The sequence below is a fragment of the Danaus plexippus genome, chromosome 10 (assembly GCF_018135715.1).
Source record: "Danaus plexippus chromosome 10, MEX_DaPlex, whole genome shotgun sequence".
Taxonomy (NCBI): domain Eukaryota; kingdom Metazoa; phylum Arthropoda; class Insecta; order Lepidoptera; family Nymphalidae; genus Danaus; species Danaus plexippus.
Window position 1 is genome coordinate 7,787,823 of NC_083543.1, and position 17,150 is coordinate 7,804,972.

Below are 17,150 nucleotides of genomic sequence, written 5' to 3' on the forward strand. Positions count from 1 at the left end.
TTGTTTTGTATTAATTATAAATCAATGATCATATACTTTAAATAAATCACAACTTGTAGAATTTCCCAAAGGAAACTCTGTTTTATTCTCGTTTTGTTTTCCGTCTGTTTTGTTTGTTGTATATGATATTAATTACTTGTTATTAATATTTATACGAATCTGCTGTTATTTGGTAAAAAATTTGACTTAGCAATGAATTGATTGAATATTTAAATGTACGTTTAATTTTTAATAGATTTATTCGTATAATATGAGAAAAAATTTGCTGAATTTGATGGGTTTTATTCTAAAAAGTCGTATCAAGCATTGTGATGTAAACATTTTACCATATCAGAAGGATATGACCGCTACTTAGTCCAGCGTGTCGCAATCAGTACACAAAGCGGGTATTGTTGTCACACGCGAGTTACAGTGTGCCATCGACGGTGGCCCGTGATGGGATACTATTTGTGCAACATTAAATAGGTGAGTCGAAAATAGTCATCATGCGTCAATCAAATCATAGCCCTCCTTTCGTTATAATTAACAAACTTCACCCAGCACCCATCCCCCAACAAAGATGTTGGATTTAAAATATTATCACGACTTATTTCGAATATCTTAAATGATGCTTGGAAGGATTTATTTCATCTTAAATGAGGTACAGAATCTCACCGTCTCAATCGTCAATCGAATCTTGGAATGGATCGTTTGTTCAAGAGCTTGCCTTCGTTTAAATTATTGACTTAAATTGGATTTTCCTTTCGATCTTACTTCCGATTAGCCGCAATCGAGACATTAAACGTTAGCATCGTTTAATTTGACAAAATAGCTTTAAAATGTCAATATTATGTACATAATTTTAACTAAATCAATATAAAGTATGAGAAAGGCATAAATGATAATTGTTTTTAACAAAGAACTATGAACTAAGTAATGTTAATATAACCGTTTATAAATTCGTTTGTTGTTTGGTACGAGTTTGAGATCTGACATCCCAGACTCTCATATTAAAACATCAATATATGATTTTTATTCGATGCTCGTTAAATCGTAAATATTATTTACCGTAATCGGTGTTCAATGATGTGACAAATAAACCGGCAGCTGTGTTGAACTCAGCTGCGTCGGCAAAACTAGAATCCTGATTGTACGCGGTTCATATTTAGTAATTGTATTTCGTTTCCGAGCTAAATGTTCTGCATTACATGGAAATGTTTTGGAAATATGATTCGCGAGCGCTATTTCACTTTATACATATTAATAGGAGGGGATGTTTTTCGAGTTCGTTGTGGCCTTTGTTATTTTATAAGCACGATTTTAAGTAAAGTATTTAAAGTATTCTCTAATACTTTGATCACTTTTAATAATAATACTTTGATTTCTTATAAAATTGTGAGTTAATTATATTTCTGTTTATATATCACTCCAAAGTTAATACCATCGTAATAAAAAATACGCCGAAATATATATTAATCAACGATGGACTGTTTTAACTATTTTATTAACACATTATTAGTTAAATCTTATTACTACGAGTGTATGTGTACCCGAATATAATTTAAGCACACTAACTCAGACTGATATTTGAAACAGTAATTCTCCTTCATTAATAAATTACGTTAAAACCGCCGACAAAAACAATACAACACCCATGATACTAGAAATACGTTGTAAATGTAAAAATAACGTGTAAATCCATGTCACAGTTCAAGTGGACAATGTAAACAACTTAAGTGCGCCCGTGTAATGACAATTTGTAAGTCAATACTTACTTTTACATCAATAATGAAGTTTTCTTTGTGCTGACATTTCATTGCATTGAGTGATATTTATGTTATAATATTATTTTTATAAACATGTCATAAATTTAGCTTGTTCTCAATAAGAAATGTCCTTTAGAATTTAGACAAGATTTTTATAAGAATTAAAGTCTCAGTAACATAGCCTTGTCAAATTTTACTAATGTGAATCACATTTATTGTGCGGTTTGACATTAACAGTATACCGAACAGGATGTTTAAGTACATAATACTAATAAAAATCTTTAAATAATAATACATCTTGGTAACTTTACTTATTTGGTGAATACAAACTTATTGATAAGTTGATAATACGAAGGCTTTCTTTATAATTATTAGATAATACGTTGACGTCCCAAATTAATGTTAAGCATTACTTGAATTACTTTCATATTAGAAAAAATAACTTTAATTTCTTAAATAAATGAGATACAGTTGCCTTAATTGATAAACATATATATTTTTAATTTTCCTATCGTATTTTGAAATACATTTGTTTATTTAAACCCTTTTATATCATTTAAAATAATTGACAAATTACACTCATAGTAACGATATTATATCACACGTGATTTATTTATATAATTTATTTAATTTACTATCAGAAAAACCTTTTATTGTATAGAGTATTTAATACTATTAAAATTCCAATACAAAAAATATTATATATAAATCAGGCATTATGAATATCTAATAAAAATGTCGGGATTGGGTCTTGTTTCATAATTTTCTATAAGGAAAATATCAACAAGTATTAAAAATAAATAAATAAAAAAAATAAATCAATGAATTATTTATTCTTATATAAAAAATCCATTATTTTGGATATTCATTAATACATATTTTTAAGTGTTTTTTTTTTTCGATCGATCGATCTATAATGGACTCGGAGTATTTCATGTTATATAATTAGGCTTTGTTTCAGGAGATACAAAATCAACTCCGGTTCCGGCGCAGTCTCCGTCACACATCACGACGCAGAAAAACCAACGTAAGCGCACTTCATTTGTTTTACTACATGTTAAGTGAAGCGGAACAGAAGAGTGTTCCTATTCTTTATATTCCAGATAAGTTCCTTTTAAAACTCGTTCTATGAAACTGAATACAAAATGAAATATATTCTATATATACCATGAGAGGGACGGAATTGCGAATTGTGGCATTCGTTTCTTCACCAAATGAGATATCAAGTCTCGTGGAAGCGCTTTTACGACTACATTTCTTGTTAAAGTTACAAGAACCTATAATAAAATAGAACTGAGATTTATATGTGAGTGTAATAATAAATTGACTTAGGGATATTCTGACAAACAAAGTGCAAGTGATGTGTCAAAGTTTCAAAGCAAAGCAAAGTTCTGTTTCTTAATAATATGTTTAACATTTTTCGTATGGATTAACATTATCACATGTCTTTCAATGGTCATCAAATTTATAAAATTGAGAGGTAAAATTAAACCTTTTAAACGAGTTACGCAAGTCAAAAGAGTTCTAACAATAATGACGTCCTTCGCGGAACCAGGAGACCCTTTGTTTTACATTACCTTGTAATCCAATATTATATACAGGATCCTTTGAACTAAGGCGTGTCACTACATGTTGTTTATAGCTGTAATTACTTTTAATCCGGTTTAATGGCAACGAAATAAAATAATGCGGTCGTATATTTAATTCGAATTATCTAATTTCAATAGTCATTAACAGGCAATTATAGAGATTTCATTGGGTAACATGTGTACGTTAATCTATTTATTTCTATTAAAAATATCCTTCATAGAAATAAAGATATGCATTTTTTATGAATATGCATGTTGTCAGCATTGAAACGCTAAATGAATGGGAAGTCAGTGTAGTCTTGTCAGTTTTAATTTTGTCAGTTTAGTACCGACCTGTAGTCATACTTAGTATTCAATTATAATTTAATGTTGAATAACGTTTTGTGATTGTATAATAAGGTTAGTAGAATGTCATTCAATGAACAGTAGAACGCAGATAGATCACTCGATATCCCTTTGTAATTACCAGCAGTATCTATCCTTGCCAGTGTGTATAGACAGGTTGTATACGAACCGTTTTCTGTTTTTCAAACATATATCTTCGCTTATAGTAGTGTTGTAGATTAATGAATGGAAAATTTTAAAGTCTCCGCATGTACTGAGACTATTCAAACTTGTATTACGAGTACTGTTCCACGTACACACATGTATTTGGAAAGTATGATGAGATAATCAATCCTTGGCAGATTCAGCTCATACAATAGAAATTACATAAAACCTCTTTGCTGAAAATTTTAATTGTATGGCATTAAAACAATAACATATATTTTTTTATTTTATCATAATCACATAACTTCTTTAATAATTCTTTGGACTCTGCATTTCGTCATATTTTAGTGAAAGAAAAATAAAAACGTCGGCTTGGTTATTATTGTAAAGTAAAATAGCATAATTTTAGCATTTTACAGACATATAAAATTATGCACGTGGCTCATTACAGTGGAATGATTACGTCGGAGGTAAAAATAAATTTTACAACAAATTTAACTACTGAGCTCTTTGACCTTATGACCCTTTGAAAGATTGCCAAAAAGCTGTCTCTAGTTATCGGCTTGGCACAACCCCGCGGATAGATCCGAAGATTATGTCATTCGTTATTCCGTATGTTTGTTCACTCTTTATATTGTTACATTATGTATTCGTCCAAAGAGAAATCATGTTAAAGAGAGTCGTAATGCATTTATTACGGATACAAGTCGATCATGAACCAGATCAACAGATCATTTCCGAAATAGTATTTTGAATTCATCATATCCGACACCGATTAGGTTTGATTTTTTTTATTCTCAAACAACACTCTCATACGACACAGTCGTTCGTGCATCGTGTTATTTTTGGAAGGCCACGGTTTCCAAGCCATTACATTTTCCTCCAATAATAAATATTGTTCATTGTTATCAATGGAAATGCGTCAGATACTGGCTGAATGAGATTATTCGTTATTTATCGTTGCCATCAATGCCAGCTCAAGAATACATAATCTTGTAATAAGTTATCCGTCTATGTAACTCCAATTTAGAGCTACGAAATACTATATTCGTAAATAATATACATTGAACAGAATATAACCTACTGTATTTTTATATTTTTATTTAATTATGATACCTTATAAAGTGAATAAACTTACTGTGATTTTTTTTAATAAATCACGCTATAACCGAAGATTTCAGTAACATTAGTAGAAAATGACATAACAAAAACGAATTTGTGTGATCTAAGTGTTAATATTTATATCATTATATGAGAAAAATGTATGTATAATTCGCTCACGTGTGCTCACGACTATACAGACCTAGATGAAATCTTTGAATGTATCGAACGGGAACAGCACGGTTTAAATACGCTCCGGGAAGACGACTTGACCTACATGAAATGTTTCTCTGAAATTAATTTTATCGTAATATCCCATTCGGATAATAAAGTAAGCGAAATGCACGGACGTTAAACCTAGTTTTTCTGGCACTCGTTTCTTAGAAAATTTATGCTTTTCTTGAAAAATAATATTAAAGTTTAAAATGTTTCTCTTGGACATACAACATAAACAAATTGTCAGTTGTTTTGATATACACTTACCAGGAAGATACTTAATGTAAGCTTATATTAGAATATAGAATATTTTCAAGCAGTGTTAACCTATATATAAACCCACGTCATTGAGATATCACTGACTCTTGTACCTATACAAATTCTGTATAAATAAATTGAAATCCCGATAAAGAACTGTTCTAGAATGTTTACCTATTGCGTATCCATAATAATCCTAGACTAGTGGAAGCGAGTGATCAATTCAAATGACCTGCAAGTCTAAGGTAGAGTCGTTAGTCTAATATGAACCCACGCGAGCCGACAATATGCAATAACTTACTTCCCCTGTACTGTTATTTCTCTTATCCACATATTTGTACTACTTCAATATAACGACTTTCAAAATAATAGATTTTTCTTTTTAAATAAAGGAAACCTCTAAATTATTAGATAAGAATTAAAAATGTTGCATAAAAAGATAACAAGATGCATCTGTGAGTTATAGATTTATATTCCTCGCTTGAATTCAAGAATTTCTTTAACTTTTATTCATTTTATTCGATATTACTTGAACGGATTTTATTGTTTTATGTCTAATACTAAGAATGTTACTATATATATACAATTCTATTTATCTATTATAAATGACTAAACATAATAAATCTCTTTGAGGATAAATACGGTGTTGTAGTAATATATATGTTTGATAAACAATGTTACGTCGTACAAATATTAGAATACTGGGTAATGAAAACGATTATATGATATTCTGATTATCTCCGTTATATAGAGTGGCCAAAATCAATAAACATTATCAGGCAAGGTTATCAAGTGATAGGGAATATTCGTTCATTTACGTAATTATTTCAAAACGATTGTTTTGCTAACAGTGCCTTATATAACAGCAATTGCTTATTTATTTATAATTAATTCTATATATATTTATGTTATGGTTCGTCGTTCCCACTATTATTAGATTTATTTAATATTATATGTGGATTTAAAATATATTTTAACGAAATAACTTCAACATTATATTCGTAATACAATTGCGATCATGTAAATTTACAAATTAAAATTTTACAAACGTTCAGTTTGTTCCAAATATATTTGATAGAGTATTGTTTGGTGGAGTCTGCCTCCGTTATTCATCCCTAAAACGGTATGGTTCTGCGTGGACAATACTAATTAGCAATAACCAATTTAAAATCGCGTCTGGTGATAAAACTTTGTGTTAGTACGAAGCAGTCGGCTGCCGCTATCGGACTCCCCTCGTCGCACCGTTCGTACGTCGCCGCTTAAAAATAAAGTCCACGGCCCGCGCCTGCGTACTTCAACCCATTTATAATTATTAGTAAATCGCGACGCGAGCGCACGACTATCGCGGTCGAGAGCGTTCGGAAAAAGAAAAATAGTCGGAATTCATGAGCTGAATATTCGAGTTCCGAGCCCTTCGGAGCACTGGTCGGTGAAACGAGTCGAGTCCCTATTTCTACGAGTGCTGATATGTAACTAACGAATCGGCTCCTACGTGTTCAGTGTCGGTGTCGTTGTGAGTGCACGGTATATTACGTTGACGTGTTTGTTTATTATTAAAGAATATCAGTGATATCAGTGAGTGAAATTATTTTTTATAATGCCAGAAAGACCGAAACGGCGCAGAAATAATAAGAATAAACGAAAAAATAATAAAAATAATAATAATGACGTGAATAAAAACAGTATTGCATCTAATGCAGAATGCAGCGGATCTAGTACTAGTACGAATGAAAATTTAAAAGAAGCTACCGAAAATATTAATCAAATTAACGTTGACTTTGATGAGCCAAATTCAAAAGATAAATCCTTGAATAATCTTGAAATTTCTAACGCGGGGCATGAGGCTAAAAATGAAGGCTTCGAAGAATCTTTGAAAAGTAGTGATATAGAAACAGGTTTGTCTGAAAAATACATCGTTGAAACTCCAGATCAAAATTCAAAATCTATACCTAAATTAAATAATGCAAAGAAAAGTAAGAGTTGTGACGATGATGATTCTCCTAAAATTATTGAAATCACAGATGACAGTTCTCAAATAGATGACATCAGCTTGTCTTTAGTTGATTCTAATAACGTTATTGTTACTACTGAAGACCCTGAAGTTGAGTGGGAGAAGGCCGAACTATTAAATTTGCCACAAACCGAAATCATAAAAGGTATACTTTCTGAAAGCCATAATATAAGTCTCAATACAGCACAATGTGAACAAACTAAATCTCTCAGTCCAGAAGAAGAATTATCTTTACGTCATTATCTTCAAACCCTCAATTTATCAACAAATCCAAACGTGAATAATGCAGATATTAAATCGGAAATCGAACATATAATTAACCGTGAAATCAAATATCGCTTGAGGAGAAAAGGATTGGCCGAAGAATCATTTTTTGAGCGTTCCGGACCGTCGAGATCTTTAGCTGTGATTGATGAGGAAGGGAGTGGAGATTCGTCTAAAACATCAAGACGTCATTCATATTTGAGTGATAAAAAGAGCGATACTGAGGAATTGGAGGACGAAGTTTTTGAAAGTAAAGATTCACAAATAAAAAGGAGAAGAGATACAAATTTCCCACACCAGTCAAATTTAGTTTCACGTCATGTCATTCCACAGCAATGCATAAAAGTTGATGCCAAAATCATGGAGCCAGAACTATGTGAAGCTCGTGGAGACTGGAAAATGGAAACGATTGAAAAAATTACAGGAGCAGAGTTGGTTTACTTAACAGACTCATCAAGTAGTACAAGTTCAATATACGAGATGAGCGATGATGCGGATAAAGGTCATGAAACTGATGTTTCTGTTCGTATGATAACTCCAACAATTGAGGTTACTGATACAGAATCGCTACTAAAGAACACATTTTTATCAAAAGGCACTGAAAATAATTATAAGAATGTGATTGACAGCGATAACAATAAAACTAAAGTTGAAGAAAGAAATGTCCATCAAGATAGTAATTTAATTATGGATAAAGAAGAGATCATTGATACCGAGAAATCCAAAACAGATATTCATGAAATAATAGTATTGAGTACAGATGATATAAAAACAGATCTGTTTGTTAAAGATATTAATGTAAACGAAAAAAGTACGGATGCTTTAGAACTCAACAAGAAAAACTCAAATGAAATTGATAAATATGATCTTGAAATAAAAGTTTTAAAATGTGAACTCAACGATGCCATAAATAACTTGATTAAAGAAGTTTCCGACTCAGAAAATGCTAGTGATATTAATATGAGTGATTCTAAAGAATTGTTCACTAGACAAGACTCTTCAAGTAGCCTCGATTCCTCACAATGTACAGCCAAATATAATCCTACAAGTTCATCCTTAAATGATGTTTCTAGTTTTCTGTGTAATGAATCACAGGAAGAGATTAAAGAAGAGAAAATAGTAAGGAAAACATTAAGTCATGTTAAGGATGTTATTCAGCATGTAGATCAAAAGTTAGTACCAGATATAGAGGCGGACTTTGTAACTGAAAAGCCATCTACGTTACGAGATATATGTTTAAAAAGGATATCTTCTTTTCCTTTTGGTGAAAAAGTTTTGGAAGAATTGGCTAACGTGTCAAAACGTCTGCAGGATATAAGTAAGTTGTCAACGAATAACAAAAATATTAATATTCAAGATATTAACTGTCAGTTCCACATTAAGGACGATGTGTTGTCTCAACAAAAGCAATTACATAATAAAGAAAATAAACATGCCCCACCCCCCGTACAACCTAGAAAGTCATCATTAAAAAAGGCTAAAGAAGAACAAAGCGTTTCAATACCACCCTTACCGGAAAAGGTTTATGAATGTTTATCTCCTTCACAGAAAATGTTAATGGAAAAGACCAATACTGTTATAAATAGAGACGACATAATTGCTCCTTCTAAACCAAAATTTGAACAAACTGAAAGATCACGAATTGATAGAAAAAGGGAAAGTGATCCTTGTGTGGTACCGATGAAGTCGGAAACTGGAAGTAGATTACTAGCGTTACTTCGTAATACATCCTCTCCGAAAAAATTAAGTTTACCCACCTTAATTGATGATACTTACTTTCAAAACCCAAAACCGTCATCGCCTCGTACCGATTCTTTCTCTGTACGAATGTTGCAAGAACTAGATGCATCAAACAATTTCAAAGAAACCATAAACAATCAAAAGTATATGTCTTCCATTCCTCCAATAAATTTTAAACCTATTCCGCCACCAAAACCAAGAAAAATATACACATATGAAAGTGATTCTGAATTTCTAAGTGATAGTTCATTCAGGTCCATGCGTAGTGACAAAAAAGTATTTCATTACTCTACTGGGAATTTAAATGAAGAAATAGAGAATGATATTTCTTCGATACAGAATATGCATAGGCAATGTACAAACTTACGAAATAAAAATTCAAACATTGTGTATCCACGACGACCTTCGTTACCCAAAGATTTATGTGATCAACAAATGGAATACATACGTCAAAAAGAAAAAGAAGTTGACGCAGAAATAAAACGGCTTGAACAGGAGCAACTAAAGTCTTCACAGAGACGGGGTCCTAGAGCGCCAATGATTTCTGAAAAAGATAATAATTACAGTGGACTTTTTGAGACTGAAAAATCTTTTAAAAAAGAAAGAATCTCCAGTCACCCCAATTCTAAAAATGTTGAAAACAGAAAGTTACATTCATTCTTCAGTAGTAGCGAAGAAGAATTATTAAGAGAAAAAATGTATACCGAATATATTAATCAAATGGCTGAAAGAGAACAGAGAAAACATCACAGAGTTATAAAAGTATCACAGACACCCTCTAGCAGCAATTTGATATCAAAAAGCATGCCATCATTAAATTATTTGGATTCCAAAGTGAATAATCGTATAGAACAGGAATTTATATCGAAGGCAAAGGAAAGGTGGAATAAATTAGGTATAAGAGATCCAGAAACTGAGGACGAAAGAGAACCTAGAGACGTGTATAAAGAGCCCAAAGTGATAGAACATAAAATACGAGTGATTGAAGACGGTCAAGAAAAAGATGTGCGAAAATTGCCTAGTCATATGCAAGAATTTGTTAGGTTTACAGTGAGAGATAAGGATAAGGACGAAAATACAGGTAGCACCGGTGAGTCGGATTCTGAGCGAGCGCCTGCGCCTGCGCATGTTGTTGTGTTGTGTGCAGTGGTTATTTTAGTATTAACAGTTGGAAAGATCTTATTGAGACTTCTAAGAAACAAGTGACACTAATTCAATAAAAAAACTAACTTTATTGTCTATTATTTATAAATTATTATTGTATGCATGAGTGTTGTGTAAATTATAGTTACTAATTATTTTAAAAGGATAAGTGTTCATATGTTTACAATCAACATACATTTGGAATGAAGTTTACGGTGAGTTGACATGTCTAGTGAAGGTTAGATAAGAACGTAGCTTGTATTATAAAACTAAGAACCCTATATAACTATACTCATTAAATTTCTATGACAACCACATTAGTCATTATTATTTTAAAAATACAATAAAAAACTAAAACATTACATCTCTTAAGGACATTGAAGTTAATGGAAGTTCGTTAGTGAATTGTAAGACATTTGTTTACACAATTCCATACAAATATATATGTGCTATGTACGTATTAGTTTACAATTACAGTCTCGATGATAGACAGCTGTTAGCGCTGGGTCACGTGATAACTAGATTATCAGAACGAGGATGTTGATGTAAACATACTATATATCTTATGTATCGTTAGATTTATCTCCGGACACTTGACATTGAAGTAAACGTCCTTGAATAGAATCTTTCTGACTAGTGATATGCATGCTGCAAATAGCTATAGGTGTTTTGTTAGGAAATTTTTCTTATTATTAATTATCAGCCTTAAACTTTACTGTATTTCGTAGCTGAAATCAATTTATGAATGCGACGTCCGTGAAATTATTCGGTCCGTCTAAATCTGTACTAAATGGCCTTTGGTGACTCACGACCTGAACTTATTCCTGTGATTCGTTCCGCACACCCTCATGCAGCTTTGATCGCAAAATAACATTAGCGAGTTATTTTGTTTATTTTTTACTTACGTATACGGTTAAAGTTTGTTCGGGTGTTTTTATTTAAAACTATTTAGGTCAAATAGGCTTACATTTTTCTTATTATAAAGAATAATTCATTGCATGTACACATATGTTTAATATTTATTATAATTACATTGTTACAAAAATATAATTGTATGGAAAATTTCTATTTGTAATTTGGTTGTAGACGTCTCTTGTTTATACACGATCCGTGACGCGAGCATCGTGTAATGCAAAAATAATTCAAACGTAACAAAAAGGCGGCAACAGAAATGCGTTATCTTGAAATTTAATACTATACGTTTGTATCAGATACATGATTTGTTAAAAATTATGATAACTTTATAATATTTTATACAAAAAAAAAAAAAACAGCATATGAATCGGAAAATAGTTGGTTCAAAATGATTTAACAATAAGAACATATCTTAAACGTAATGTAATTTAGAATAGCGTTCGTTATAAAATATGATTATAGGCTCACATATCAAATAATAGCAAATACTAGTAAATAAGTTTATCTTCATTCTATTTATCTTAACTGTGTATGTAAGGTTTGTTCTTATATGACAGTAGATTTCGGCAGCTGTATCTCATTATTAAATTTTAATAAGCTTAGTACAACATGCGATCGTAGATTTCGTACTGCAGTCAATTATGCAGGGAATGTTGGAATTCCAATTAACATGGCTGCCATATCAGCTTTATGGAATACATTGAATATTTTATTAATACATTCATGGGATGGAAGATTATATTGAAAAAAGAATTTAGTCCAGCGCTTTTATATCAAATCGTAGATCATGGATACGACCAAACAGTTTATTAAAACTTTAAAAAAATAATACGTAACATAAATCACTCGCATTTTTTATACCAGTCCCAATTTAATATGTAACATTTATGTACATATAAAAATAAAAATTTATACACCTCAAGAATATTATTCATAATTAATTTCATTTAATATGTCCATTTTTATTTTACTGCAGTTCTATGTATTAGTGAATGCATCTTTCTTTAACGCCCACTTTATAAATAGCCGTTCGCTTGGCACGTCGTATGTGTTACATTCGCGCGCTTAATTCTATAGGAAATATAATGTCTCGTGAAAATTGAAATAACTATATAGTATATACTACAGCTGAACGAGAATGTTAAGTGAAACACGTCTTAAGTTGAATAATATTAAATAGTATGCAACTATAACATTTGGCCTATAAAACGTTTCCCTACAGATAAACTCTTAATGCATTCCTTATATTATTTTTGGAATCTTTCGACCTGATCTTTTTTTAGAGAGACTTTAGTTACTGTAATTTATTTATTGTTATTAGCATAAAAATAGAACGATTCGATAAGAATGCAATGAATACACTAATATTAAGTGAATTTTACTTTCAGTATATTTTTTTCTTATAGGTACATACACATTATGTTAGTGAGTTAACTTAATGGACTCATCAAAGGAACTGCCGGGTAGTTAGAGGTTATTGTAACGTTGTTCTGTTTAACATATAATGCTGTTATGTACACTTTTTGATCAGGTATAGGTAGAGTTCGCTCGGAAACCTTACAATGCCATAAAAACCAGTAAATTCATTGAATAAACGTATAATTTAATAAGAAATATTTTATTAAACTAAGTACATTATATTTTTGATAGTCCAGCCTAGACAGACTATAGGCTCGTTAAACATTAATTTAAAATATATCAGACTAACAAAAATGCAATTTATTTAACTAAGAGCCGATAAGATTTTCTATAATTAGTTGTTTACGTGGATTGTTAGCAAGACAGTGATTATTGTTAGCTGACGTGAGACTACAACTTTCGTAACATGATTTTTCACAATCGAATCAATTCTAACGTCGCTACAGTATCTTTGATATACATATATAAGTTATAACTGTATCTGGAAAATGTTGACACAGTTCTGGAAATAATAACAGCTTTTAAGGAAGCTTAAAGATACTTTAACGTTACATGACATGACATTTGCGATACTTCCAGAGCATAGCGTATGAATCATAACATAACACAGAGGAGCTATCTTATATTTGTATATAATACATAGTTTTTACGTTCTGTATGAAGCAATGGATTCAATGGATAATTTGACATATCGGGATCCGTAACAAAAGAGTGAATGTCAAAGCCCGCAGGCCCGGAAGCGATTTGAGCATCGGAAGTGACGTCACGGTAGGGGTCGCGGCCGTGTTGTGTGATTGTAATGCTTATATGAAAGTGTTATAATTAAAAACTTATAAAAGATACTTATCAAACATATAAACACATTAATATTGTTAGAAAATTAAATAAGAAACGTATAGTGTAGCTCGAACATCAATAAACGTTTAATGCATTACCATAAAGTTGATAACAATTAATAGGTATATGAGATGGGAATGTGAATGAATACCTACATATAGCTTGATTGAACCAATTGTCTTAACTTATAAGGAACCATGTAGTACTTCCATAGAGCTATATACTATATACATCTCTTATGTATATTTTAAGGTGTCATATATAACGTTTTATCATCTATAAATAATAACATTCGTACCTCATAGCCATAGTTTGTATCTGTATATTTTTTTGAACCTGGCAAACTCTGTCCACGCTACAAATGGTTTTTACCTCAACAATTATTTTTAATAGCGCTGTCCGCAGTGCTCCGCTTATTTTTAATGGTGTACTCTGTTACTATAAGTGCGAATACTTCAAATGCTAAGTAATTCTATAACGGTGTCCCATTTTTATTGTAAATACATGAATCAATACAACGGCTTAACTTTACATGTTTAATAATGTGGGTATCAAAAGGTCATTGAACCTTGTAGTTATTTTGTATATCTTTAAGTTTTTGATTGATGAAATAGATTTTATGATAATTTATATCTTGACCCCAATACGTTGTTTGAAGTTGTTATTTTATTTCACAGTTCACTTAGAACGATTACCTACACATTTTTTTTTATAATGTTATTGTTCAAGTGTATAAAATATGTTACTATGTTATAATTTAAAACCCAATGCTTTATAGTAAGCATGGAACTTTTAGCCTCTCTATATATTTCATGCTATCTAAAACAAGTAACTTATATTAAATGATGTAAATATTATGTAATGTTATATACATATATATATGTAATATTATGATGATTTGGAGAAACAAATTTTGGGAATAGCGCCATCTAGTTTTGTAACAAGGTAACATTTAAATTAATTCCAATAACTGCCGCTAGATGGTTGGATCTTCCTAACGATTTCAATGCCAGCGATTAGTCCGGTCCCTTGTTACACAATATCCGTTGACTAACCACAGATAAATTTAGTTTCAGAAGGTGAACTTGCCAATAATATTATATCACGTCTATACTTACTTTGTTTTATTGTTCCGGTTGCTATTATATACGGTTATTCGAAAACATATCAATTTATTTAAATATATTATTACAAACGTCTAAAATAGTTACTTTTGTTTTGTTTCTATTATTAATATAATCTTTGCTTCGTTTTTGTTTTTTTAATAGAACTAGAGATCTGTTATTTTTTTACATTGAGTATATTTCCAAATACGTTTTCGTGTGAAAGGATCAGATGTTATATTGAAGAGATTGAAAAATAAAAAAAAATATCTTATTTTTTCACAATACATTTTTTCGAGAATTGTATTTCTATATTTCATTTGGGATCAAAACTATGGGTACGTAAGTGATAAATTAAAGATAAAAATATATTTGTGATAATTATTAACTGTAATACTTTTATAATATACATATATATATTGTATAATATATATTTTTTAATTAACTTATTAAAATAACGAACTTCATAAAAATAAATCTCGACGTATTCAAATTAAACATATATTTTTTTAAAAAGATTTTAAACTATTCACAACATATATTTTTTCTAAGACTTTCGCGAGTATTCATTTAAATAAAACTAATATTATTTTTTTTCGGATTATACTACGCGTATTTTATTATTTAAAAAAACTACATACTACCGACGTTTCGGTTTCTTTACAGCTACCGTGATCACGTAGTGTGATCCGAAAAAATATTAGTTTTATTTATTTTGTAACATTTATTCAATCGTAATATTTTTGTACTCAACACGCTAAATTCTAAGTATACGTCAATGAAATTCGGACGTCACGTAATATAGAGATAAGCTTAGATTCTTTTATTGATAGAACTTGTTTTGTTATATATGTATATAGTTACTGAAATAGTGAGTGGCTCCAGTAAGCTTACCATAACTTTCACTATCACTACATACGAAGCATTTCCCGTTTCTCATTCAATAATACCTTAATATGTGATAATTTATAATTGAAAAGTAACGTTCGGTATGTAAAATGTATAGACTCATCGTTTTAAATCTCTCGAACTTTAAACACAAAAAATACCTTCTTAAATGTTGTAACTGAAAGACAATACAAATGTTTCAATTAGTTTCTAAATTGTCTTAAAGAAAAAGTCAAATTAATTGAAAATCGAAAAGTTTTTGATACAACATAAACAAAATCAAATAAAAACAGAAAAGTTCTCATTAAAACTCAGTTAAATAAGAAATAATGAGCGACTGTTTATTATCGTTGTTAGAGCATTTAATAAATCAAAATTGTTCGGTGAAAAGTGACACGAGGCGTCGTGATAAGTCATGTCAGTACTGAAACGAGGATTCAGAGATCTCAGGGGCTGATATTAATTAGAAAATTGAATTAATAAAGAACGCAAGGACAGTTTTCATACAAATTTTCAAATTACGTGCATTAATATCCTCTCTTCGTTGTGTTGATTTACGACATGTATTTTTAATCTTAAAAATATCAGGCGGAGATTCCTGTTTGTATGGAAATTAAATTAATTGAAAATTATTATTTCATTATCACGTTAAATGTCACAATAGCTTGTTGTTTATATTTTTAGTATTAACTTCATGTAAGTTTTAAAAATTTTGGAAAAATTAAAGCTGACCGTTTGTAATTATCTAAATATTTATTTTTTATTATTAGGCTTTTAATAAAACGACATTTTTTAAATAAAAAATATATGTATTCCAGCGTCGTTCTATGGCTCAAAAAATTATCTTATTTCTAGAGTTAAATCGTGAGAGCATTGCAAATAACCAAATCATTACAGTTCCACACATATTTGTAGAGAGAGTTTTAATCGACAGGCTATATCGAATTTTCTATACGCAAAATTAAGAAAATGCTTCCATGTACGTCATTAAATAAATACGTAAGCATTTATAGGTGATAAGAAATATTACTAATAATGAAAATCTTATGGAATTATTTTTCAATGAAAATAATATGATTAACCCGTATAATAATATTATGTATAACATTATTCAAACAGTTAGAGGTCGCTCGCTGAACTTCAGTTAACTATTAAATTAATACTACACACAATAAAAATCTTATACTATCTCATCCAATCTTCTCATACCTTTACGGATTTACTACGCTAATTTTGTTATATTAAACTACATAATCCCGACGTTTCGGTTACTTACGGTTACGGTCGCTGAAAAGTAACCGAAACTTCGGTATTATGTAGTTTAAAATAATAAAAATTAGCGTAGTAAATCCGTAAATGTGTTAGTTTTATTTGAATGACTCGCGCAAGTCTTAGATCTCATCGTCCAATCTTCACAATAATAACCATCCCT

The 17,150-nt window shown here is 30.4% G+C and overlaps 1 protein-coding gene across 13 annotated transcripts in view; it reads left to right on the top strand.

Moving 5' to 3' along the window:
- LOC116766665 (sorbin and SH3 domain-containing protein 1) overlaps positions 1–17,150 on the top strand; it is a 93,170-nt gene that overhangs the window by 26,314 nt on the left and 49,706 nt on the right. For 5 of the 13 annotated variants that reach the window (XM_061521458.1, XM_061521459.1, XM_061521460.1 and 2 more), the window contains one exon: positions 2,707–2,772. In XM_061521458.1, the coding sequence (XP_061377442.1) occupies positions 2,707–2,772 (66 nt within the window). Of the gene's footprint in view, positions 1–2,706; positions 2,773–6,672; positions 10,504–17,150 lie in introns of those variants that run through there. The other 8 variants (XM_061521451.1, XM_032656688.2, XM_061521453.1 and 5 more) reach the window with 5 other exon arrangements.